The sequence below is a fragment of the Sphaeramia orbicularis genome, chromosome 4 (genome assembly GCF_902148855.1).
Source record: "Sphaeramia orbicularis chromosome 4, fSphaOr1.1, whole genome shotgun sequence".
Classification (NCBI taxonomy): domain Eukaryota; kingdom Metazoa; phylum Chordata; class Actinopteri; order Kurtiformes; family Apogonidae; genus Sphaeramia; species Sphaeramia orbicularis.
The window spans coordinates 41,134,222-41,161,456 of record NC_043960.1 but is presented as its reverse complement, the minus strand read 5'-3'; the positions used below and the strand labels follow the sequence as shown (position 1 = coordinate 41,161,456).

The 27,235-nt window shown below is 36.8% G+C and overlaps 1 protein-coding gene across 1 annotated transcript; it reads left to right on the top strand.

Annotated features, from left to right (window-relative positions):
• hapln4 (hyaluronan and proteoglycan link protein 4) lies at window positions 1-21,389 on the top strand. The gene is made up of 7 exons (XM_030132679.1): window positions 1-190; window positions 5,230-5,362; window positions 12,944-13,133; window positions 13,224-13,396; window positions 15,318-15,433; window positions 15,797-15,983; window positions 20,072-21,389. The coding sequence occupies exons 1-7, from the start codon at window positions 188-190 to the stop codon at window positions 20,461-20,463; spliced, it is 1,194 nt and encodes a 397-aa protein (XP_029988539.1). The 5' UTR covers window positions 1-187; the 3' UTR covers window positions 20,464-21,389.
• Window positions 21,390-27,235: the final 5,846 nt, after the last annotated feature.

Here is a 27,235-nt window from a genome sequence, read left to right as displayed (position 1 = left end):
ACCGGTGGTTCCCCTGCAGTGCGAGACTCAGATAAGAGATGGGGCTGGAAACAGAGAGAGAGAGAGAGAGAGAGAGGAAGAGAGAAAGGTGAGTCGCTGCAGAACAACATTTAACCCGGCTGAGGAGTGAAACAGCGGCACAGCGGCTCATCTGTTCCATCCATTCATCCATCCTGATGTGATAGCCATGGTAAGTTCACTTCTGTGCTCGGATAGTGAGGCTGTTTCCTGTGGTCGCACAGTGAGTTTGTGTGCTGCATGAGAACTGCAGGGATGCTCATTGCACTAACCTTGAGGAAATATGCAGCGGCAGGACTGTTTATAGCGTGCAATGTGCATGTCAAGTAGCTGATTTAGTAAGTGTGCTTCATTTGGGCCTGTGTTAATGTTCACATGATGTGCTGCAGCAGTGCAGCTACTGTCAGAGCAGGACAATGCAGACACAGCACAACATCAGCACCACTCTGCGCTTATTTATGCATAAAACCACTTCATTTCTGTTCCTTATGTTCTCATCTGCCCTGCAATGAAGAGAGCCTGGCTGTGTGTTTGATTGTTGTGTGTTGCAGTCAGATGTCTATCATCTGTGCAGCCTGTCATAGATTTTGCTGTCACATGGTGAGTCAATACAAACATCTAATGCTCTGTGTGTTTGCAGAACGCTATTATCAATAATGCAGAGAATAATGAGCACTTGACCGATGAAAGCTGCTGTAATTTCCAGAAGGACCTGTGTTTTTCATCAAGGTGATCCTTCATTGGTCGCTTCCTGTTTGCATGCTGTAACACATACATGCTAGAGGCCCTGTTCAAAACTGTCCATATGAGCACAAGTACAGCAGGCCCAGCAGGCAGGAGCACATGACTTAGTTTAAGTGGGATGTTGCTACAGTGATACTGTATGTACTATATAATACATTTGAGAAGTCAAATCATGTGTGTTTTTTTTTAAACAAGTACATATCTATTATTCATTATTGGTAATCCAGGAGACTAACAAACTCATTTTTGGACCTGATATACATATTCAAAATCTTGAACCCTGTGAATGTGAGAATGCTAAGGATTAAGTAGTTGTATTATGAAAAACACAAACTGAAACACAAAGGTTTCCTGAAATACCTGTAAGTGATTGGTTAATTGACTGGTTCCACTTTTATCTTGAACCCTTTTACCCTTTAAACTCTAACAGCCCAGCACCTGTAAAAATACATGAATTTCTTATAAACACCATCATGTTTGAGCAACCACACCTTATACATCATCATCATTAATTTCTCAGGATTTCAAGAATGCATGCAATTTCATCATTCAAGCATAGCAGCAGGATCAATAAGCATTTGTTCACAGAACAGCAACAAACAAACCAACACAATTCTGCCCACAAATGAGGCCTCATAGTTCTCCACCAAAACACAGAAATCTGACAGAAACAGTCCAATAATTATGTCAAAGGTCCAATAAATCTACTCCAGTAAAAGAATTAATCTATACTAAGTACTTCCTCCATAAATTCACAAAGTCCATTGCTGCAGTATTTCACATTTACATCACAGATACATTATTTTACACTTATTCTTAAGAAAACATTAGTTAGTTGGCAGCCATTAGCCATACTGCATCTGCAAATACAACAAGGAAGTCTGATCTTTTGATTGACACTTCATTTGACCAGTTATCACTATTCTATGTTTCCAGATTCCAAAACCATTGAGAGCCATCACTGGAAACACAGTTTTGGAAGCGTCGTGATTACCCTAAGAAAAATGCATGGAAAACAATCATTTTTAAGAAATTGTTATCAAATTTAAAGTAAGACTTCATAACTTTTTTTTTTTTTTTAAGATTTTTTTCCCCCATGCTCTTATGTGCAACTTACAGTTTTCTGCAGACATTAAAAAAAATCAGGCAAAAGCAAAATTCAAATTTTTTAGTGTTCTTCTGTACAAGTTACAGCAATGCTGATTGTTGTAGGTAAAATTCAGACTCTTACCTTTCAAAAGAGGCTGAGACCATGTCTGTCCTCTAAGTGGTTCAGAAAAAGCTCTGAATTTTATTTTTTTAGGCATTTTAGATGAAAATGGCTTGAATTTTAAGAACAGAAATTGTAATCTATTTTGTAATGTAATAATAATGTAATAGTAATAATAATTCACAGTCCCATTACAGTAAAACACATTTAAATAATTTTATTTGATCCAGAAGCAGATTTGAGAAATAATACATGAAACTTGTGCGATATGGTCAGACTATTTAATCTTAACAGTTTTCCAATGTTGTGATTATTAAGAACTGTTATTGATGGTGACGTGAACTGAAGATGAAACATAATTGATAAATTCTCTTGGCCACAGTTAAAATATTACAAGAATCAGACTGGTTGCCTGGAAGGTCTCAGGAGGAATAATTGTAATTTTTTTAAAGGAGTGATATTTTACTTTTTTAAAAACATTTCCCTGTGGTCTACAGAAACTGTAAATGCTCTGCTTGGGTCTGAATTCCTCATTAATTCAACTCCACAGGTCCATCTTCAAGCCTACTTGTGAGTAATGACACCAGAAAGGTTGTTTTGAGCGCTGGCTCTTTAAATGCAAATGAGCCACTTCACACCCCACCCCCTTCAGGTTGTTGGCTGTGCTGCTCTGTCCTGTTCAACCAACAACTGAACATTTTAGGTAATCGGCTTGAAGTCTGGACATATTTTCAGTATGGACTACAACCGCTGCTGCTGATAAACAATTATGGAGTACTTGGAGAAATGTTCGTTGGAAGTCTTGAACTTATATGAGCAAATGTCATGACGTAACTAGTTATAGACATAACAAATTAAGCAGGAATTAAAACGGATTGTAGGAATCCACTTGATTTTTGCTGGAATGAATATAAAGATAGCTTTGCAGCACCTGGAGCGTTCAAATTCAAACTTTTTGAACTATTAGGGTCCAAATACACAAATAAATGAACCAAAGACTAATAAAAGTGGGTTTAGCAAAATATGAGCCCTTTAAGGCACTTTTCATTGTTTTGATTTTGCCCGGCCCTGTAGGCTGTATGTTGAATGCTGGGTTCAATAATTGGTTAATCCATATGACAGAGGTAGGCAGAATCCTATTATATATGGGTGCTTCTGTGAAACTGGGTACATTTTGGTACCTGGCAAATTGCCAGCGTTTTAGACCCAATAATAAAAGAGAAATTTAGACATATTTCTCCCCAGGATGTACCTAATGATGACCTCAGATAACCGCAAAAAAATTATACTCTTACTCTGAGTCATCCCAAAATTAATGAATTTTCAATAAAATTTTGGGGCCAAAAATAGGACCAAAATTGGGACATGAAAAACTACCCAGGTGTCAGTAGTCCCTTTTCCACTGGACAACAGCGCAAAACTTTACTGATATTTTCTAAATGTCAAAAAACACAGAAGCGCATAATGTCGGTTTCTCTATTAAATCACAAATGTGATGATTTGTTTGTTTATTATTATTTATTATCGCGAGATGACACGAGAAGTCATTCCATAAACATGGTGACAAACGTAAATATGGTGTTGATTTACAGATATATTCATTATTATTATATATTACCCCTCTATCTCATACTTAATTAAAAAATGATTGGGTTTCCTGGTGTGTCCACACATACCGCGACATGTTTCTTCTTCTTCTTCACTTGTTGTAACGTCCGTCAACATCCATTTTTTTAATTCACCTGACCCTAGTTGCATAAAAAAGGTCTTTCCATTGCAGTTTTGGGTGATATACCATTTGCGCTATGCCCGACAAACCACCTCTTGCCAACGCAAAAACTTTTAATCAAAAAATGAGACTTTGGCGAAATTGTTGTTTTTCCATTAGGTAAATTTTTATGTGAAAATTATATTTGCGCAATTTGGGGGTTAATGGAAAAGCAACTAGTAAGTGGCTTGAAAAGCTTTTATATACTGCTATAAATAAAGACACTGTGTTAAATGTGATGATCCTAGTGGTTTTTGTTGTCCAGACATGCAGGATTTTCATGAATTGGCAGTCGCATTCCAAGTTTCGTGTCCACTTGCGTTACATACGGAACCTGTCCATTTAAACACATAAATTGCTCATGATTTTGCAACATTGGTCATTTTTGTCAAACACTCTGCCTTGCATAATTAGTTCAATTCCCAAAATGTACCTGTGAGAGAATAAAGAGATATCCAAAAAAATAGTAGCGTGTAATTTTCATGTCCTTTTGACCATGTTACATGCAGATTTTTGTATTAAATATAATGTAAAATTATATAAAATGTGTTTTATCTGAAAAATAATTTCTCTTTTATCCCAGTAAATTTTTTTTTTTTTAAATAGACCTAAAGTGCTTCCAAACTTGCTTCATAACATTAGTCTACATCTGGTTTGAATTTTTAGCCCCTCTGTCCTGTTTTTAGGGACCAGTTTCATAGACGAACCCCTATGTCATGTCATGTCATGTCATGGTAATAGTATAAAATGTCTATTTCCCCCCAAAAATTCCATAAAGAGAATAATTTGTGACAAAACTATATTCTCTGTAGATTATCAGTGCATTCCATTGTCCTGAAATGTGTATTACCACGTCACCCTCCCATATTATCACATATTTTCTTTTGCTTAGTCTTTGCATCTGTAACTTCGAGCTTGTTTATTTGAACGCTTTCCGAACCCACCTCCTGTTCTGTCAGGTTGCACTCCACTCTTCAGGGAATTCTACATACACTACATACAGCACTCAAGGGAATTAAAGCAGCAAACAAGCTTTAGGTTTTGACTGTCCTGTTCGAACTATCTCTGCTTCTCATACTCTGACTGTGACGTGACTTAAAGCTGATCCATGAAACACATTGCCAAGCTGATTCAAAGCATGACTCACAAACCAAACCAAAGTAACCTTGTTTAATTTTATGGAAGTTTTAAAAGTTTCTTCAATAAGTTGCGAAGTAGAAACTTTCTTTGTGTTGACCTTACAGGTACCAGGCATCAAGATAATTATTCCTTGAGAGTGTTTTGGTGGAATACTCTGAGGGTCTGTGTCTCTTCTCCTCAGAAAGTCCAACTATATGCAAAACCATAATTAGAGCTGTAACCTGATCTTGACCTTAAAGCCTCTTGTCACATTTTCTCTACAACTTTCTTTCCTTTTTTGGATCTGCTGTGCTTGTGTGTTTATTGTCTCCTCTGTGCTCGGCATCCTCTGTCGTTTCCTCTCCTGCAGATCTCAAAGCAGCCTCATCCTCTGGTTTTTGGGAAAATGTCCGTAGTGGTGCTCCTCCTCACCTTTGCCCTCTCGGTGATCGCTCTACCTGCCGGCACAGACAAGGGAAGGAGAAAAGTGGTGCATGTTCTAGGTAATGCAATTTTATTTTTGACTTACTTCTCACAAACACCAGCTTATATAAATGCATTTGTTTGTGCATCCAAGAACCTCTTAAATCAGTGTTTTTCAACTTTGGGGTCGGGAGCCCACGTGGGGTCGCCTGGAATTCAAATGGGGTCGCCTGAAATTTCTAGTAATTGATAAAAATAATAAAAAACCTCACTAATAGAAAATATATAGTGAATTGAGAGACACAATCCCAATACATAAATGCACACCTATAAATCAAACTATTAAATATTATATATTGATTTATTTTTCTGCTCTAATTTGATTTTATTTTTGTAAATCAAGGTCAGCCCTAATCATACATATCAAATGGAAGAAATAGTGCGTTTTAGGCACACTTGGGAGACAGATGCTAGTCTTGTAATTTTCTTTTGTTTACAATGTGCAAATTTTAGTTGGTGGCCAGAATTTTAAAGATCATGCAAAAATGAACAACTTTTGAATTCTAACCTTATTTAAATTGTGAATAATAATATGAAGTTTTTTAACATGAAGTGCAAAGTGTGCCTAAAAGGCGCACCCGGATACCGGAGGGTTAAGAGAGACAATCCCAATACATAAAAGACATGACAAACTATGAAGCTGAAACTGAAACACTGTGGTACTGTTTATCTTTCAAATGTTCTTTGTGGTCAGTTTCAGATGCTGCAGCTCTTTCATAATTCATAGTTTGAGTTATTGTTTGTTCAGTATTAATTGTCAGCCTTGTAAATCACAGCTGGACTGACTGTACATATCCTGACCAAGGAAAATAAAATTCTCACTTTGTGCCGTAATCTACACCTGGCTTTTCTGCCTCCATCCATAATAATATACATTATATAGACTTAATGTTGACGTAAAATTAATATTTATTTACAGCATAGTATAGCAAACTATACATGATCAAAACCAAATTAATTTAGCAAAAAAAAAAAAAAAAGTCTTCGTTTTGAATGTCTGGGGTCACCAGAAATTTGTGATGTTAACCCTTTCATGCACGAATTATGAGAACCTTAATCAAATTTTTTTCCTGAGTGTTTTTATTCCTCTTTAGGGATGAAAAAAACAATACGATTGAAAATTTTCTTCTGGAAAAAAAAAAAAAATCGAATAATTTAAAAAATGTAAAAAAATACATTACAAAAATAATAATAATAATAATAATAATAATAATAATAATAATAATAATAATAAAAAAAATCTTATGAACCTATTTTTCATGAAGTTGCGAAAATGTCCACTCAGCTGGACACCGCACGTTTAATTTTTGACGCAGAGAAACATGTATTTACTGAAAAATTGTGTGAAAACTATGGGGAGGGCTTGTGATTCTGGGGGTTTATGCTCAGGAGAGATCTACATAATGTTACCAATTCATGTCATAAAAGACATGTAGTGTCTTAAAACTTTAATAAAGATATGTGTAAAAAACAAACAAACAAAAAAACAGCGAAAAGAACAACAAAATCCACAAATTAATAAGAGAACAGCTGTAGAATAGCTGTCCACTGGAGTGACCAGTATGCATGAAAGGGTTAAGCCCAACTCTGAATGACATTTAACTCACAGTGAGTTAAAACTACACTTTGAGAGTGAAAATTGACTCTCAAATGTTCAACCCTGAAATTTCAACTCTTCAATTTTTGCTGTGCTATAAGTGTCCACTGTGTTGGCTGATACGGAACTAAAACAACTAAACCCATGAATATGCAAGAGAACAGCTCGATAATCACTGTCCACTGTAGTGACCACTGTGCATGAAAGGGTTAAAATGGGGTCATGAGCCAAAAAAGGTTGGGGACCACTGTCTTAAAGGATTTAACTCCTGATATTGTCTCCATATTGAGCGCATGTTCACCACTCATAGTTGTGTAATGTGAGGGTTCATTGGTGGTTAATAGTTCATTCTTTATAAAATGAGACAGCAGGATGGAGACGGATTTCTTCTTAAACAGTGCTTTACTTTTCACATACTATAACTACTGCCGCAACACTTCCTGAAAACATCTCCTCACATGACTGAACAAACCAATCAGAAGCTAGCAGTACTTAGATCATGTTACGGAAATTTTGCTCTGCTGTTGGTGAATAACGAAATAGAGACTTCTGCCGGCCAAAAAGATTTTATTTCTTTGCAAAGAAAGGTCAGTTCTGCACACGAGCGGCGATTGTGAAGAAAAGACCAAGAGCTTCTCACAAGGTCCACCTTTTATGGGGTGAATCGCATTTTCAAGTGACTCCTCCAGTCTCCTCAAAGGGCCTTTTGATTGAATGATGAACTCGAGGCTTTAACAATCAGTCACCTTTTGTTACCTTGCAAGAAAATTTACACCCACAGTAGGGGAATTTGGGTAAGGATATGGGAAAATTAGCATGCAGTGGGGGGTATTCAGAAAAATTAGCATGCAGTGGGGAAGGGTAGTCAGGAAAGGATACGGGAACAAAGAAGGAAATCAGGTAAAGAAGTTAAAATTTCACAACAATTGGTAAACGTAAATGATTTAGAAAGGCACATTCAGCAGATTATTTTAACTGCTTGTACACTACAAATGAAAATATTTAAATGTGTAAATAATAATTCTGCAAACATAAATGTGAATAGTAAATTGGATAAACACTGTCAATATATTTTTTTAACAAATACATGAATTAACTTATTCCTTGTAATTTATTTCACTGTTAAACCTTACATTTCTTCAACATCAATGACTTTAACCCTTTCATGCACGAATTATGAGAACCTTAATCAAAATTTTCTCCTGAGTGTTTTTATTCCTCTTTAGGCATAGAAAAACACAATGTGATAGAAAATTTTCTTCTGAAAAATAAATTTAAAAATAAATAGATAAAAATAAAAATAATAATAATAAAAAAATTTAAATACATTAAAAAAAGTAATAATGACAATAAAATTCTTATGAACCTATTTTTCATGAAGTTGATAAAATATCCACTCAGCTGGACACCACATGTTTAATTTGTGACACACAGAAATATGTATTTACTGATAAATTATGTGAAAACTGTGGGGAAGGCTTGTGATTCTGGGGGTTTATCCTCAGGAGAGATCTACATAATGTTGCCAATTCATATCAGAAAAGATATGTAGTGTCTTAAAACTTTAATAAAGATATGTGTAAAAAAACCAAAACAAAACAAACAAAAAACAATGAAAAGAACAACAAAATCCATGAATATACAAGAGAACAGCTGTAGAATAGCTGTCAACTGTAGAGACCACTATGCATGAAAAGGTTAACTTCTGAGCCTTACAGTTGTATCAAAACTTGTAATTTGTTTACCACATTAAGCAAATATGAGTTAATGAAAAATGCATTATATTAGTACATATTTAAGTGGACCACACATCTTCATCTCCCTTTTATCTTAACATAACTACTTGTTTGGGTGTCTTAATCATGGTTGTATAATTGAACATATGCTTTATACCTGTGCTAAGAGGATATGTATACTGAAAATGTGTCCAATAAAAAGATTATTATAAGAGTCACTGAAATCAAAAACAAGTTTTATGATCGCTAAATTAAGCCGTAATGCCTTCCCTTCACTGTGAACAGTTAAAACGAAACAATAAAATAAAGCTGAATCTCTCTCTCAAATAAAAAAAAAAAAAAGAAAAAAAGATAAAAATCATGGATGTATGATGTATCCCAAGTTGGTACTCATTCTTAATTTCCATATGTTTTGGTATTGGTAGATGTTGTGTCAGCAGTATTAACCCCTAAAGACCCAGCGCTACTTTTCTGGCTGTTCAGAAATGAATCGTTTTTTCCTCTTTATTTTATAATTCTCTTTATTTAGTCTTTCTTAAGTGATTCATCACCATTTATTAGAATAACATCTTCTGTAAATCATGTATTTTCCTATATTTAATTTCCTATTTAAATTTAAATGTTCATGAAAATTTTCAAAACAGAGAAAACTGAAGAAAAAGGGACTTTTCAGCAAAGATATCATTAACTGAACATAAACCAAGTGTCTCCATCCACTGTCATTTATCAAACTCCATTGGTTTTACTGGTGAATCAATGTTGTAGAAAATGATGGTGTTTCCATGGTAACTACTGAGCCTCTGAGTGTCCAGATGGGTCATATCTGATGACCATGAAAAGATGATAAACTGTATTTTGCACCAGTTATTTACATGTTTTGTTCGGATTAGTAGAACAACAGTTATTAAACATTATAGATCAGTAGATTATTTTGGTCACCAGTGGCTTTTTGGGTCTTTATGGGTTAATTAATGGCTGATGTGGAGTGATGTTTTAGCTGCATTGCGATAACTGTTATTATTAGAATATTTCCAGACTAGATGTGCACTCAGAGAGCACAGAGCACTTTGTTTAAATCACTAACAAACCGACATAAATCTTTGTCCTTTTTGTCACATGGTGCCATTGGTTGGTTTTATTATTAGTATTTTACATGTATTTAACTGACTCCCAAACTGCCTGGGTTTCTACTTGACCCATGTCTTATCCTTCCACCAACGTCCAAATGGGTCATATCTGATGACCATGAAAAAAAGACAAACTGCATTTTACACCAATTATTTACATATACTGATAAGATTAATGGATCAACAGTAATGAACACAATGAATAATGGATCAATAATGTAAAGCTCTTTGGGTGTCTAGAAAAGCGCTATATAAAATCCAATCCATTATTATTATTATTATTATTATTATTATTATTATTATTATTATTATTATTAATAATAATAATTGAATATTTAAGATCAGTAGATGGTAATAAACGCGTTGATCCTGTTTTTAACTTAATTTTCCATCATGCAGCATGGTACTGTATTTCTGGTCAACTGAGTAATGTGACTGTAAGGCTACTGTATCCCAAAATGACTAACATCTCCCAAAATATTGGTCCTATCAACTTGGCGAGATATTTAATGTGGAGATGGGAGTATTCCTCAACTGTAGGTACCAAATTGACCAGTTAAAAACATTTCACTTTCTCAGAACTGTACAGACACACATGTACGCACGCACACACACACACACACACACACACACACACACGGAAACCTTCCAGTATTATGATATAGATAGGCTTATTACCTCCACCAAAGAGGTTATGTTTTCATCAGGGTTTGTTTATCTGTCTGTCTGTCTGTCTGTCTGTCTGTCTGTTAGTAAGATAACTCAAAAAGTTATGGACGGATTTTGATGAAATTTTCAGGAAATGTTGTTAGACAAGGGCAAGACAAGGCAGATTTATTTATTTATTTATTTATTTTACTTTTTATTTAGATTTTTGCACAATATAAAACAGAACAAAACAAAACATCTGAGACAAGACATAAATTAAAAAAAAAATAAATTACACCACATAGTATTATTATTGTTAAAAATATTATACTACATCTATAGATACATTGCCAAATATCAAAATATTCATATATTTGTATACATATGCACACATCTATATAAATACAAAACACCTCATGTCAGGGCTTATAAGAGCAATTCTCGTCAACAACCCAAAAAGTTTAATTATACAAATAGTCTTCGACCATGTGCCATCTCCGCTTAAAAAGATCCATTTTCATTTGTAATGATGCGGTCATTCTTTCCATAGTGTACACTTGTTTCAGTCTTTGTTTCCATTCTCTTACCATTGGTGATTTGACACTCTTCCGGTTTACTGTTACTATTTTTTTTTAGCAATCAGTAGTAAAATATGTAAAATATACCTCTGCTCTGCATTAAAATCGTTGACCGGTATGACTCCAAGTAAATAGAACAAAACATTTGAAGGGACTTCTCTTTTTACAGTTCTTTCAATTTCTTCTTTGATATTTTTCCAGTATATAAACAAGCTCGGACAGTCCCAAAGGCAGATTTATTTGTATAGCACAATTCATCCACAGGGCAATTCACAGTGCTTTACAAAAATGGAAAAGAGACAGGTTAAAAACACACAATTACACTTAAAACATAATCAATAAAACATAAATACTAATCAATTAAAACCAAGTAAAAGAGAAGAGTGCAGATAGAACCCTTTCAGTTGTTCTGTGCACAGTTGAACAGAGCTGTTTTCAGCCTGGACTGAAACATTGTCAGAGTAGAGGCCTGTCTCACATCATCAGGAAGACTGTTTCAGAGTTTAGCTGCATAGATACTGGCACAAGGAACAAATGATTAAATTTTGGTGGTGATTGGGGGGGCACTAATCTGCCTTGGCAAAGGTCCGGTCTCCGAGTGCTTTTCCAGTTAGTACAATTTTTTATAGAGACAAACAGATTCTTTGTAGATGACAGAAATGACTATCTCAGATAAATACAATGTGGTTGAAATCCTGATACTTCCCTTAAACAGGAACAGCATAAGTATTCATTTTCATAGATGGATCTACATTTCTTTACCTGAGTTTTCAGACCATTCCTGACCACTTCTGGGACGTCCATGTCCATAAGTAGACAAACACTGTCACTTCATGCAGTCATTATGACTCAAATGTGTTTATATGTACCCAGCCAACTGCAGCAGATGGTTTGGTATTGGATAGGTAGTGTATAATGTGGTCTTTTTGTAGAGTTTTCTCCTCCTCTAATGAACAGCTGCCTGCCACGTATTGCATATGGAGAAACACAATATTTTATATCCCACCAACACGTCGGCCCAATCCATAGTCTCTGCTGTGATAAGGACACCTTACTTTCTAAGTTCAAGGCTGCTTCTGGTTATTGAAACAGCTACATTAAATTGTTTGCACAAACACCAGCATGCTGCAGTGCTGTGAAATAATGTGCTTCAAGTTTTCATTAAATGCCACTTGATGCTTTCATGGCTGGTGGTGATAAACAACTTTGCAGAGTGGTTAAGCACTGACAGGACTAATTGCTGGCTGGCACGGATAATTGTAGGTGCCTTTATCTGGTCACAACATTGCAGTAAACCTCTTGCAGCCATTCATTAAATGTTTTAAATGTTTACACCACACTTGTTTTGTGTGTATTTTTAGTCACTTATTCACACATACATATACACACAATTGTCTGGGCAAATGTTTGGCAAAAATGTAAACTAAATGTGTTGCCTATTTGGATGCAGAGGTCTGCAGTTACCATTCGCTCTGGGTCCTTCTGGGGAATTGCCTGGTGCTGAGGTTGAGTTGACATCTTAAATGGTTGATGGGATGTCATGTCTGGACAGATCGAGGACCGCCTCAACAAGCCCTCCGGACTCCTTAATTGAAAAATACTCTCCACCATTGATATGCTGCATGTTGAGGCGCTAATGTGACAGCACAAGTAAACAGCACATGCTTTATTAGCTGACACTGATTCAATTTTGCAGGCGGCCTAGTGTGCCATCCCTCACAAAGAGAATCATAGATTGACTTCTGTAATTAGAATAATGGTTACAAGTGCTGATAATGTCAGGGATGGTGGTAAACAGCTCTAAATGGACTTCACTGCTGATATTGCAGCTCTTTTTTCATTATTATTTACCCTGTTTATAATAAACCGTAAAAGAGGATACTTATATCAGTCCTTCATCGTTTCCTTTCGGCAGAGGATGACACCGGAGCTGTGATTGTGCAGACAGCTCCGGGTAAAGTGGTGACACATCGCGGCGGCTCCATCACTCTGCCCTGCCGCTTCCACCACGAGCCAGAAAACACAGATCCAGCACGTATTAGGATTAAATGGACCAAGGTGACAGACGCTCTGCAGTTTGAGGATGTGTTCGTGTCACTCGGAAGGTAAATTCTCTATCTGGGTTGTGTATCTGTGGCTGCACTTGTGTTGAAAGTGGATTTACTTTGAGCTGTCTGTGTATTCCATTTCTGTAGGCAGCAGCGTGTGTTTGGCAAGTACAGAGGCCGAGTGTTTCTGGAGCAGGCCGGACCCGGTGACGCCTCCGTGATTATTCAAAATGTCACGCTGGAGGACTATGGGCGCTACGAGTGTGAAGTCACTAATGACATGGAGGACGACACAGGATTCGTCAACCTTGACTTAGAAGGTCAGGAATTAAATGGAAGAAATGTTGTGGAAGCCGCAATATTTTAGTCTTCAATTCTTCTTTCATTTTTACATCATATTTCAGTTAATTTAACATTTATAAAACTACCTCTATTTGAATTTTAAAAAAAAGAAAGAGTAGTAGCAGCTTTGTTTTTGTTCAGTTTCAGACTTAGCTTTTCAGGTGTTCTGATCCTGAGCTCTGAAAAATATGGGATACAGTGCATGCAATTTGATTTACAATATCACCGCTTAGTAAATTGATAGAAAACACTAACACATGATATTATTCAATATTTTAATGAAATGCATTAATGCTGGTAATGTACATTAGCATTAACAAATGAGTAAAAACCTACAACAGCTCAACAAGCCACTTCCTGTTTGGAAATCTTTTTGAGCCTTCCCACATATTGTAGGATACAGAGTTGACTTGACATACAATTGTTTTAGTAGAACTCTGCGTTATGAAATATGTATACAATTTGTTCCATTTATGCTGTTATGTTTTCCCATTCTGTTGTGAATCATCAGACTCACATATTGATTCTGCCTCATAAAACTACAGCCTTGAATAGATAATTTGTCAGTTTACTTGTAAATTTGTAGGTGTGAATGTAAAATAATCTTTCGTTAGAGCTATCAGGGCTTCTGTTCCCCATGAAAAAGGACTGTATAATGATGAAAAAAGTGGGGAAAATATTCTAACATTAGTGTACATGTTAAGAGGGCCTTTATGAGGTGGTCAGACTGTTAAAATTCTTTGTCATATGGAGGTCATTGAAGACGCATTGACACCAGAACATTAGCTAGATTCAGAAAATAAGGGTAAAAGTCCACTTTAAAGGTTCCATACAGTGCAAAGCTATTTTTTTTTTAATTAAAATGATGTGTTTAACCCATAAAGACCCAGTGCTACTTTTGTGGCAGTTCCCAAATGAAATTTCTCTCTATTTAAACTTTCACAAGTGATTTATAACTTTTTGTTGTAAAATTATCCTCTGAACTTAGCGTGTTTTACTGTAAATCATGTATTTTCCTATATTAAATGTTCTATATTTAATTTAGACGTTCATGAAAACTCACAGTAAATTCAAAGGTTATTATATTAACAGAGAGAAAACTGAAGAAAAAGGACATTTTCAGTAAAATCTTTAACTGAACATAAAACAAGTGTCTCCATTCACTGTCACTGTCATGTGATCCAACTCCATGGGGTTTACTGGTGAATCAGTGTTGTAGAAGATGACGGTGTTTCCATGGTAACTACAGAGCCTCTGAACGTCTAAATGGGTCATATCTGATGACCATGAAAAGATGACAAACTGTATTTTACACCAAATATTTACATGGATTGATAGGATTAGTGGATCAACAGGTATTAAATATTTTAGATCAATAGATGCTTTTGGTCGCCAGTGGATGTTTGGGTCTTTATGGGTTAAATTATTTAAAACATGCTATTTAAAGTGCCAAAGCACCAACTGCTGAGGGTGAAAATAAAGATTATTTTAACTACTGTTTTATTCACTTTTAGATTGTAATGCATTTCTTTTTTTTTTTTTTTTTTTCAATTTGTGTAAAACTCTTGTTACAAAAATCCTTGTTCATTATTAACTTTAGTAATTGTGGCTGCAGCTCTGACAAGACTTTTGATGCTGCACCCAAACTAATATGCATAAAATCACCGTGGAGAACATAAAAATGAGCTAAAGGACTTCTACTAGATGTTTTTGTACACAGATATTGTTACAATAAATAAATAAACTTTCGCTCACCTCACTAACCCAACATTTTAACCCAGACAGTACCCAAACCCTCTGAAAACTGAGGTAAAAACCCCAGTTCACACTGAAATGTTTAGAGTTCATAGCTGTCAGAGCATCATTCTTACCTGTGGGCCTGTTTCTATCCACCTGTAGGTGTGGTGTTTCCCTATTACCCCCGTGTGGGGCGCTATAAGCTCAACTACCACCAGGCTGAGGATGCCTGCAAACAACAGGATGCCATCCTGGCCTCGCACTCTCAGCTGCATAAGGTAAGTCCAAACATAGACACATCCATCGCAAGTCAAACATCACTACCACAGATTAAATCTGAGGTACTTTCAATCATGGGCCGATCTCATACTGTAGTTATAACAGTGAATTTAACTAGATACAATCATCAGTCATATAATGTTTTAGAGCAGCAATACATCTAAATACAACTGCATTAAATTAGGCATATGACAAGTCCAGAAATTTACTGCAGGGCCTGTCTCCTATTTAAAAGCCCCTATATGTAATAAACTACAGTAATGGAGTTATGTCAGAGATGATAAACTAAATAATTTTTCCTCTTAATGAGGCCTATAATCCCTCAGTATGACCCACTAACCCACATTTATATCCTTCCACAGGCCTGGCTGGAAGGACTAGACTGGTGTAATGCAGGATGGCTGGAAGACGGCTCTGTTCAGTACCCGATCTCTCATCCCAGAGACCAGTGTGGCCGCAAGGACACCCCCGCCGGTGTCCGTAACTATGGCTACAGGCACAAGGAGGACGAGCGCTATGATGCTTTCTGCTTCACTTCCAAGCTCAATGGTGAGATACTGCATATAGGTTGTGTGTGCACGTGTGTGTGTGTGAAGAAATATCTGTAGATCAGAAGCACTTTGTAGCTTATCAGTATGATCACTGAGCTGTATAAAGATCTTGAAGAATCAAGCATATGTGGCTCGTGATCGTAAGCGACCAGGGTAAAGGAAACACTTGACTGTTGTATAGATGGAGAATGTATGATGAGTGGAAATGAAGCCTCTTTGTCTGATCTTTGCCTGTGATCTCTAAGAGCCTGAGGCCACTGGATTTAGATCAGACCTGATTCAGCCCTGGTACAGCCACTGTGTCCCCCGGGGGCCAAGCATCACCTTTTATCTGCCAGTTCTTTGATATACAATACATTCCTGCTGAGAGTTTGTGAGTGCCACCTCCAGGTCCCTCACTCAAACAACAAACTTGGTGAAGAAGGAGGCTGAGTCAGTATTTGAAGAAAAAGAAGTCTAACTGTAGTCCTGGCGCAGCTGAAGCAAGTTTTCATGTATGAAGAAAAAAGCAACATGCTGTATTTATTTCTACTGACAGTTTGTAAAAAATCAATGTTTGAAACACTCAATATGTATAATTCATGTGTAGGCCAGTGTTGTGTGGGGAGCTGATTGATCAGTATTGTGCTAAAAGATTGAAATCAAATTGAGGAAAATTACCTAAATGAAGATATTAGTTAATATTTGTGCATCATCATGACAACCATAAAGATGTCAGTGTGAAAAGACATGTGTTAATGGATGTAGGATCCATTGATTCATTCATTTTCCAGGCTGCTTAATCTTCGAGAGGGTCACGGCGATGTTGGATCCTATCCCAGCAACCAACGGGTGTAGGCAGGGTACAACCCAGATGCATCACCAGTTCATTAAAATAATATATAAAGTACAAAGATACAAATATGAAGATGTTGTTTTCTTGTAAAAAATGTGATATTAGTGTATTATTATAGCATTTAGACCTTTACATAACATTCTCAACGCTTATGTTACACTCACTTAGGAAACAGGAAGTAAAATGCTTTTTATTATTATATATTATATTTTGATTTTCTATCACAAATATTATATATAATTGATGAAGTATACATTGCACCATTGTTGCATACAGTAGTACTGGAATAGATTTTTGGGAACATTAGCTGCCATTGTCTTACTAACGGAATGAGTAAATGTCAGTAAACAACTGTTGGGTTGGGTTGGTATACAATGTTTCAGACTCGCTTGATATGAAGCCAAACACCAGTCCGAACTATACCAGATTTTACCAGTAGGTGTAGCGCTTTGACTCAGCAGAAGAGAAGAAAAGACACTACCAAAGTATGGGAACTCTAGTCCAGTTGGTGGCGCTAATGCACCTCTAAGGTGGTTTGACAACTGGAAATAAACACTAAGTAATGAGAAGAAGAAGCAGAAGTGAAGCAGCGCCATCTTCGACATCATTTTTTTTTTTTTTAGTTTATTTTGAATATGCAACAAGACAAAGTAATCTTACTTAGTTCTTAGAAATAAAAAAAGGTAGTAAGTCATGGAAGCAAACAAAAAAAACCAAAAACAAAACTTAGACATATACATGACTTCATTCGCACATTCGAAAAGGAGTGGGACAAAGTAAAACGTATTTAATCCCACCCTTTCTCCACACAGCAGTCTATCCTTTAGCTTCCTATCAGCACAATATATGAAAAGTCGAGTCCCTTAGATGTTTTGTAAGTAATTAACCTCACTTATCTTCACAAACACATACATACACACCCATACTGACATACCAGAAAAGTAAATAAATACAGTACATACATACATAAATCCTTGAAGGCAACACAAATGAATACACATTGAAGTACAATAAAGTAAACAATAAGACAAAGTAAACAACAACAGCAATCTAACAAGACATAACAATGAACAAACACACAAAAAACAAGGAACAAACAAAATCAGACAAGACAGAATATTAATGTAATCATTAAGATAAGGCAGACTGTGTGAAATTAAAGACCCATTTATGTTCACTTTACGTTCATAAATAGGTAAGTCCGTGATGTATGACACTTCAGTTTGATGCAGCCTGTCATGACAAATGTCAGCTCAACTACTTTGCCTAAATCAAACCAGTTTAAGATTCAATGCCAGACTGGACTTATCAAACTGGAATTTGACCAAATTCTACAAAACCCAACATAAACACACAAATCTCACATATGAGCACATATAAATCTTAGACATTGTACCTTTAATGGCCAATCTGAAAAAGTCAGAATACTGTCCATATTAGAAACACAACCGAAAATCACACTGATTTTTATTTTATATTTATTTATTCAGGCTGCTTAAATACATAAAGTAAAAATATACAGGGTGGGGAAGCAAAGTTTACAATGAACATTTAGTTGTTTTTTCTCAGCAGGCACTACGTCAATTGTTTTGAAACCAAACATATATTGATGTCATAATCATACCTAACACTATTATCCATACCTTTTCAGAAACTTTTGCCCATATGAGTAATCAGGAAAGCAAACGTCAAAGAGTGTGTGATTTGCTGAATGCACTCGTCACACCAAAGGAGATTTCAAAAATAGTTGGAGTGTCCATAAAGACTGTTTATAATGTAAAGAAGAGAATGACTATGAGCAAAACTATTACGAGAAAGTCTGGAAGTGGAGGAAGCAACAAAAAACGTACCAAAGCTTTTATTAAAGCTCTCAAATCCAAAATCCTAAAGGATCCAACCAAATCCATGAGAAAAATGGCAATTGAACTTGAGGTAGACAACAAGACCGTTAGAAATGCAGTAAAATATGATTTGAAGTTAAAATCTTACACAAGAACACCAAAACACTTGTTGACAACAGCAACAAATCCAACTTTAGCAATTTTTGGGAATCATGTTTATGGCCGCCTTCTAGCCCAGATCTAAACCCTCTGGATTCTGCTATTTGGGGCATTTTAGAACATGCTACCAATAGAACATCACACAGCAATGTCAACTTTCTTAAAGATACTATTAAAGAAGAATGGGAGAAGTTGTCACCTGAATATTTGAGGAACACTTGCACAAGTTTCAGGAAGCGTGTGAAGGCAGTTATTGAGAAAGAAGGAGGACACATTGAATAAAAACATTTTCTATTATGTAAATTTTCTTGTGGCAAATAAATTCTCATGACTTTCAATAAACTAATTGGTCATACACTGTCTTTCAATCCCTGCCTCAAAATATTGTAAATTTTGCTTCCCCACCCTGTATATATATTTTTACAAACCCTTTTGGGCTAATCCAAACTGGAAAAAAGCAATTCCACTGCCTTTCCTCAGCAAGAAATAGGTCACATGATAGAAACTTTAAAGCTTCCCTGGTGTGTTAATTACTGTGGGCAGTCTGTTGAGGGCAGCATGTTTCAGCAGTGGTCGTGACCCATATTGTTGCTCAGTCCAGCTGGAAGGTATTTACTGAATGTCCCCCAGGGAAATACGAGATAATATTCTCCCTCTCTAATAGCCACCCGTCACATAAACAAGCATAAAATCAATAGCTGAGCCAAGTGTGAAGCCGAGGTTGGGAACATACTGTAATTTTCATGATAGTGGTTGTTGGTATTTGGAAAAAACACCGGCTCTTTATTCTGGGTTTGTTCTTTCTTAGCGAGGCTACCTTGTGATTCAGTTTAGTTCAAACAACTCAACCAGTCAGGATACCAATTTCTTTAATGCTGCCAGGCGCAAATTTTCCCCAGAGGTGAGATGAAAGCGAAAATGGAAGCGTTTTAAGAGTAATTTGGACTTAGAGTGCTGTCCACTGAATGTCAATTTTGAGCTGCCCAGACGGTTGTTGAGATTACTTGATATTCCGAACACACTCAGGCAGAGAGGCAGGGAAAACTGAGAATATCTACCCTCAGGGCCCGGCTTGTCTCTGGGGCTTCCGGTTCTCTCCCTTTGCCTTTCATTCACTTCTCTCATCTTTTTCTTCAATTCTTGCCCGACTCAACAATAAAGTTGCTCTGTTTTTCTTCACTTTTTCATATGTGTTTAGAACAAAAAAAAAAAATCCTCATACCCTTCTCCCCTCCATATTTCACCCCTCAGGGAAAGTGTACTTCCTCAAACGGTTTAAGAAGGTGAACTATGCGGAGGCGATGAAGGCTTGCATTCGGGACGGCTCAGTGGTGGCCAAAGTGGGTCAGCTGTATGCTGCGTGGAAGTTCCAGCTGCTGGACCGCTGTGAAGCCGGCTGGCTGGAGGACGGCAGCATCCGCTACCCGATAGTGAATCCCCGCTCACGCTGTGGTGGAGCCCAGCCAGGTGTTCGAAACCTGGGATTCCCCGATAAAAAATTCCGCCTCTATGGGGTCTTCTGTTTCCGCAAGAGCAAGGATGACACTACAGGTGGTGCTCAAACGACAAAACCTCCAATAGGGAGTTTGACAAGGAACAAGAGTAGCAACAGCATCCCTACGAATTCTACGAGGGAGATTTAAAGGTGAAAGACTGTGAGCAGGAGAGATGTACTTTTAGAGCTGACTCTTAAAACTGTCGCCTAGCAGCAAGACTACATTCATTGCTTTTAATGTAAAACAGTCAAACAAGATGCAGCCATTCACAGATATACCAGAGAAAAGAGGCAATGCTGTGGAAAATTAAGGGTGACATCTTTATTAGGGTGATTTCCCTTTCCTCTCCAGTCAGTCAATCATCTTAAGGAGGGAGCACGCTAGCACATCTGCCGCTGGAAAACTGTGAGATTAAACAGTAGTTTGATCATCAGTCAGTAACATATCAGAACACAGTTTTCCCTGAATGCTCTTATTTACCTGTGTGTGGGTGTTGAGATAATATTTTAAACCCCCGCTGTGGTTCTCCAGCACTGAGACCCAGACTGAGCCAAGATCTGAGTGCCAGACTGAGAATATTCATTACTGAGCGATCTGTCTGACTATATGGAAAAAAGCCAAGATGCCCTGTAAGTTTTGATTGTACCAAGTGTAATTGCCTGTATCTGGATGCCATGCTTGGTTAGCAACCCTCTGGCACAATGCAATATTTGAATGTGAGTCATTTTCTCATTAACTAAGGCCTGGCAATCCCATCATTAGAGCTGAACAGGCCAAGTAGTAGATATTGCACTAGCTCTGGAGCATTTGCACTTACTTACAAATAGCTTTATTTTATAACAGTGTCTTGGGTTAGACTTTAGCGAGCATGTTTTAGTTGGTTAAGATTAGTTGCTAGGGCTGACTAAGCAAAAATACAACAACAACAATAATGCTATTTACCTCACAATATGCACTTATTAACTATCACCTATTGCACTAAATGATACATGCAACGACCTTTGTTACAGTGTGTGATTGCAGGACTCTACTGAATGGATGGGAAAAAAATAAATATTAAAGTTGATGCTTTGACTTCATATCTGTGTGCTGGTGTAGTTTTTGGACATTATGAATCCCAAACTGAATAAAAACCCCCCACAAGTGAACAGATGAGGTAAACACACATGATTATTATACACACATGTACTGCAAAACTCACAACACAACCACACACAAACCACATTGCAAGTGACACAGATGACATTGGAAATGTCTGACGCTAAACACCACTCACAGATGGTCTGGAGAAAAACAAGGCAGGAAGTTCAGAGTAGATGAGTGGTTTACTAAGTGGGTTTGTAGCTTGGAGAGTGGGCTTTGCATCATCTATGAGACCACTGACCTTGGCTCGCTTTTTGCAGTTCGTTATTCATTATTTTCAGTGTTCAGTTGCAGCTGAGTTAGGTTTAAGCAGCAAATCTACTTCCAAATGTACACCATGCCGCACATGGAAAGGCTATATACGAGAAATTCTACTTAGGCCCAAGTTCTTAGCTCTGTCCTCTCTGATCTGTACACAGTACGCCTGCAGTTCAAGGTTTTCAGACATGTTGTCTCCAAATCTCATCCTCCCATCCACCTGTAGACGTGTGAATAGAGGTTTCAGCTAAAATGTTGGTGTATATAAGCTTTGTGCATGAGGTGGTGTATTCAGAACTAGATTCTTTAATATTTTGTGTTGCACAGTCTGTTCTCGTGAGCTTGTACAAGTAAATGTAAACACTCCAAACCATGATTTTTTTCTAAAACTTAACCAAATTGTGAGTGAACACTTAAACACTTATACTTAAACAATGAGTCAATTTCTAAAATTACTAAATTACTAGTTGAATAAGTAGAGGTTGTGAACTTGGCTTTTGTCCATTGAACATCCTTTTCCCACCATAAGACTTCTTTGCCAGTTTTTATGCCTCCTAAAGCATTTCCAGACATACAAACTCAGAAGGGCTGAAAAAAGTGCCAAAAAAAATTGTCACTCATCTGAAAAAAACTGTGATTATGTTATTGTGCTTTGTGTATTATTTATGAGCAAAAGAGGTGCAAATTCAGCAAAAAATCGCCATAAATGCACCACATTGGACCTTTTTATTACATGAAATTATGAGCGGGGGCAGAACCTATGGGGAGCAGCCATTTCATTTCTGGCTTGAAGTGACGTACCTGTGTGGTTTCCAGGTGGTCTAGTATGAGTAAACAAACAGCAGTCCAGTGAGCGAGACTGGAAAGCACATGTTCAAGAAGCAAACCATGGTTAGCAATTTTGAAGAAATGGGTGTAAATCGTTTCCTCTTCGATCCAATAATGTGTCATCTTAGACCGGTGACTGTTGCATGGGGTCAGTGAGCAGTCCATCGCAGCCCAGGTAATCGGACAAAACAACGTTACTACGTCACTACCGGTGTTGGAACAGCTCATGAAGGAGGCAACATGTCACTGACCAAGCCTGACTGACGGAGCAGTGACTTAGTACTCACACATTCTTGACTAGGGGTTATGACGAAAGTTACCTGATGGAACCGCTAGTATTATACATGATCTTTTTAAATATATATTATAATATAATCCCAGGATTATCTCTGGACCTGCTGCGGTGGTCCTGCCTCTCTCCTGCCTTCACCATCATCACTCACTTAACCACAACTGCCTCCATGTGTCTCCCCCTTCTCCCCCTCTCCCCCAGTCTCTATCTCTATCGCTCTCTCTTTCTTTACCCTCTCTCTTTAACCCCAACTGGTCAAGGCAGACGGCCATCCTCCAGGAGTCTGGGTCTGCTCGAGGTTTCTGCTGTTAAAGGGAAGTTTTTCCTCGCCACTGTCACCAGTCACAAGTGTTTGCTCCTGGAGGATTCTGTTGGGTTTCTGTAAATTGGCTTAGAGTCTGGTTTTGACCAACTCTATATATAATGTGTCATGAGATAACTTTTTTGTTGTGATCTGGCGCTATATAAATAAAATTTGATTGAGTGATTTGATTGGTTTTCCCCTGTAAGTTGCTTTGGAAGAAAGCGTCTGCCAAATGCATAAACATAAACATAAATAGCTAGTAATGAAAATTCACTAAAGGTACCCTTTAATATTTCTATGTTTATGTCACAGTGACCATAGGATGGCAACACAGCAAAGGTTAAAGGTTAACTTGCTTTGTTGTCCCTTTTGCAGGATTCGGTTTCTCCATTTTACCCATTCAAACACACATACAGTTCGTAGCATTAGCATTAACACACACATTAGGAGCAGGGAGTTGCCGTTGAAGACTGAAGATCTTCTGACAAGAGAAGGAGAGAACAGAATCTGGTCCAACTGAGAATCAAACCTGGAACCTTCTTGAGTCTAACCATTATTCCCCTGCACCACCCAATATGTAGCCCAATAACATAATAGTTACATTTTACGAGAGCATATTCACTTTTATAAACACATTTTCTTGCATTAAATGATAATATATCCTTTATTTTTTCAATTTAATATCACAATTACTGAATTTTAAAAAGCCTTCCTACCCATTATCTTTTAGTAGGAGAACCCAAACCATCCATTTTCTGAACTGATTAGTCCTTGTGAAGATTGCAGGGGTGCTGGAGTCTATCCTGCTCATCACAGGGCTGATATATAACAACCATACACTCTCACATTCACAGTTACGAAGGATTTAGATTGACCAGTTAACCTATTAGAGCAGGGGTGTCAAACTCATTTTCGTTCAGGGGCCACATTCAGCCTAATATGATATAAAGTGGGCTGGACCAGTAAAATGATATACATAATAGAATAAGAACTTATAAATAATGTCAACTCCAAAGTTTTCTCTATGTTTTTGAGTGAAAAAAAAGTCAAATTCTTTAACCAAAATGTTTACACATATGAACTGTACTTGAACATAACATGAACAAATATGAACCTGAAAATTCTTCTTCTTCTTCTTCTTCTTTTTTTTAAAGTGCAATTTTAACAATATTACACCTTAGTTTATAATTTATACATGTGCATCATAACTTACAGATCACAGTGGATCTACAAATACACAAAACATTTAGTAACAGACAGAATATTGTTAAAATTCCACATAATTCTCTTAAGACATTTCAGGTTCTTCATACATGCTCTTTTTGCTCACATTTCTTGTAAAGGGCTAGTCTGTAAATGTTTTTGTGCAATTGTACTTTTTTACAAACTTAAACAAAGACACAAAATTTTGCAGTTTTCATTATTTATAGGTTATTATGATATCATTTTACTGGTCTGACCAGTAAATGATTTTAACATTATTGATTGTTAATATCTTCGGTGTAATTTTTGCTTTTCACAAATTCATCCCACGGGCCGGATTGGACCCTTTAGCAGGCCAGTTTTGGTCCCTGGGCCACATGTTTGACACCTGTGTACTAGAGTATGTCTGTGGATGGTGGAAAGAAGCTGAAGAACCCACACAGACATGGGGAGAACATGCAAACTCCACACACAAAGGCATTCAGTCTGTAAACACAAATTAAACCCACACAAAAGCCACTGACTCCAGGTATCAATTACATCTGACAGAGGTAAACACTAAAGGTGACTAATGATTAATTATCAGGCACGTCCACATCACTATTTATTTTTTGTCTGATGCTGGATCTTTGTGAATGTTTTTCCAACCTTGAAGCAGATGTGGAGGAAATGAATAAAATGTGTGAACAGACTCTGTCTCTTGGGCAGAAAATCAATCAAGATGTGACCAATTCAAGACTCTGGAGTGACCCATGAGCACACAGATCTAAGATATTTTCTAATAATAATGATGCTCAGGGCACTTTTGTTGGAATATTGATTGTTTCTGGCATTTTGCAGGATGTGTGCTTTGTCTGCTGCTTGTGTTCAAGTATCTGCCGGTAACAGAACCTGGCGAGCGGTGAACCTGATAGTGTGAAGGTGACGGTGTTGAACCAACAAAACAGAACAAACTGTGTCATCATCATAGCAACCAGCAGCATGTAATTAAAGTGAAGTCCAATAGCACACATTAATTCAGTGTTTTACAACCTTGGGGTCGGGGTCACCTGGAATTCAAATGGGGTCACCTGAAATTTCTAGTAATTGATAAAAATACTAATAAAAAAAATAGATGATGAGTTAACCCTCCGGTATTCCATCCAGCAAGGCCCTTATTAAGCACCAAGTGTGCATTTTTGGCACACTTGTGGAATAATGTCAGAAAAATTGGGTGAATGATTTACTTTTCTTTTTAAAGCTGGAAAAGATTAAGTTTTCTGTTTGTGGACAAATTAATTTGTTTTATCAACAATGGAATCCTTTTTTCTCTACTGTCAACAAGAGTGTCCTGCTGTCACCTACTTCCTTTTGATGGAGAAATGTGTTGTTGGTTTGCATTGTATTGACTCAGCCCTGAGTATTGTAAAGAGGAGTTGATAATGTTATTTATCTTGTTGCTTTTTTTTTTTTCTTTTCTTTGCGGGGGGGGGGGGGGGGGGGGGGTTGGTATGTTTGTTGTATGGTTTGTTTGTATATGTTGTGTCTGTGTAGTTCCCTGTGTATGGGCACATGATTGTGTAAATGTATAATTTGAAATAAAGAAAAAAGAAAAAAAAAAACAGAAAACCATACAGTTTGTTTTTAATTCTTTTACACTTTTTTCTTTTTCGTCAACTTGAGCCGTAAATAAAAATACCAAATACTCAATAATTATCACATTTTTTTAACCCTTTAAATGCCGCGTGTGTAATAAAAACAAACCATTTTTTTGGATGGAAAAAACACACAAAAATAATGTTTTTCAATATACTACATAAAAAGTGGATCACATATTATTTGATTTTTACAGCCTGGCATATGTCAATGATTAACTCCAACATTGGTTAATTTGCATTATTATTTTTGTCGTTAGGTCAAATGTTCAAAAATACTTCCATCTGTCACCAAGTGTGCGTAAAATGCACACCTATAAATCAAACTATTAAATATTATATATTGATTTATTTTTCTGCTCTAATTTGATTTTATTTTTGTAAATCAAGGTCAGCCCTAATCATACACATCAAATGGAAGAAATAGTGCGTTTTAGGCACACTTGGGAGACAGATGCTAGTCTTGTAATTTTCTTTTGTTTACAACGTGCAACTTTTAGTTGGTGGCCAGAATTTTAAAGACCATGCAAAAATGAACAACTTTTGAATTCTAACCTTATTTAAATTGTGAAAAATAATATGAAGTTTTTTAACACGAAGTGCAAAGTGTGCCTAAAAGGCACACCCGGATACCAGAGGGTTAAGAGAGACAATCCCAACACATAAAAGACATGACAAACTATGAAGCTGAAACTGAAGCACTCTGGTACTGTTTATCTTTCAAATGTTCATTGGGGTCGGTTTCAGATGCTGCAGCTCTTTCATAATTTATAGTTTGAGTTATTGTTTGTTCAGTATGAATTGTCAGCCTTGTAAATCACAGCTGGACTGACTGTACATATCCTGACCAAAGAAAATAAAATTCTCACTTTGTGCACTAATCTCCACCTGGCTTTTCTGCCTCCGTCCATTATAATATACATTATATAGACTAAATGTTGTCTAAAATTAATGTTTATTTACAACATAGTATAGCAAACTATTACATGATCAAAGACAATTTAATTTTAGCAGAAAAAAAAAAGTCTGTTTTTTGAGTGTCTGGTGTCACCTGAAATTTGTGATGTTAAAATAGGGTAATGAGCCAAAAACGGTTGGGAACCACTGGATTAGTTGCTGTAAGTGATGATCATGAGTTGTAAATAACACCGTTTGTTTGCTTCAAACTGATCGCTCTGCCTTGTTTTTAAAGATTTCCACAGATATAGAGTCCCTGAATCGACCTCAATGATCAAAGTTGGTGGTTTTAGTGATTTG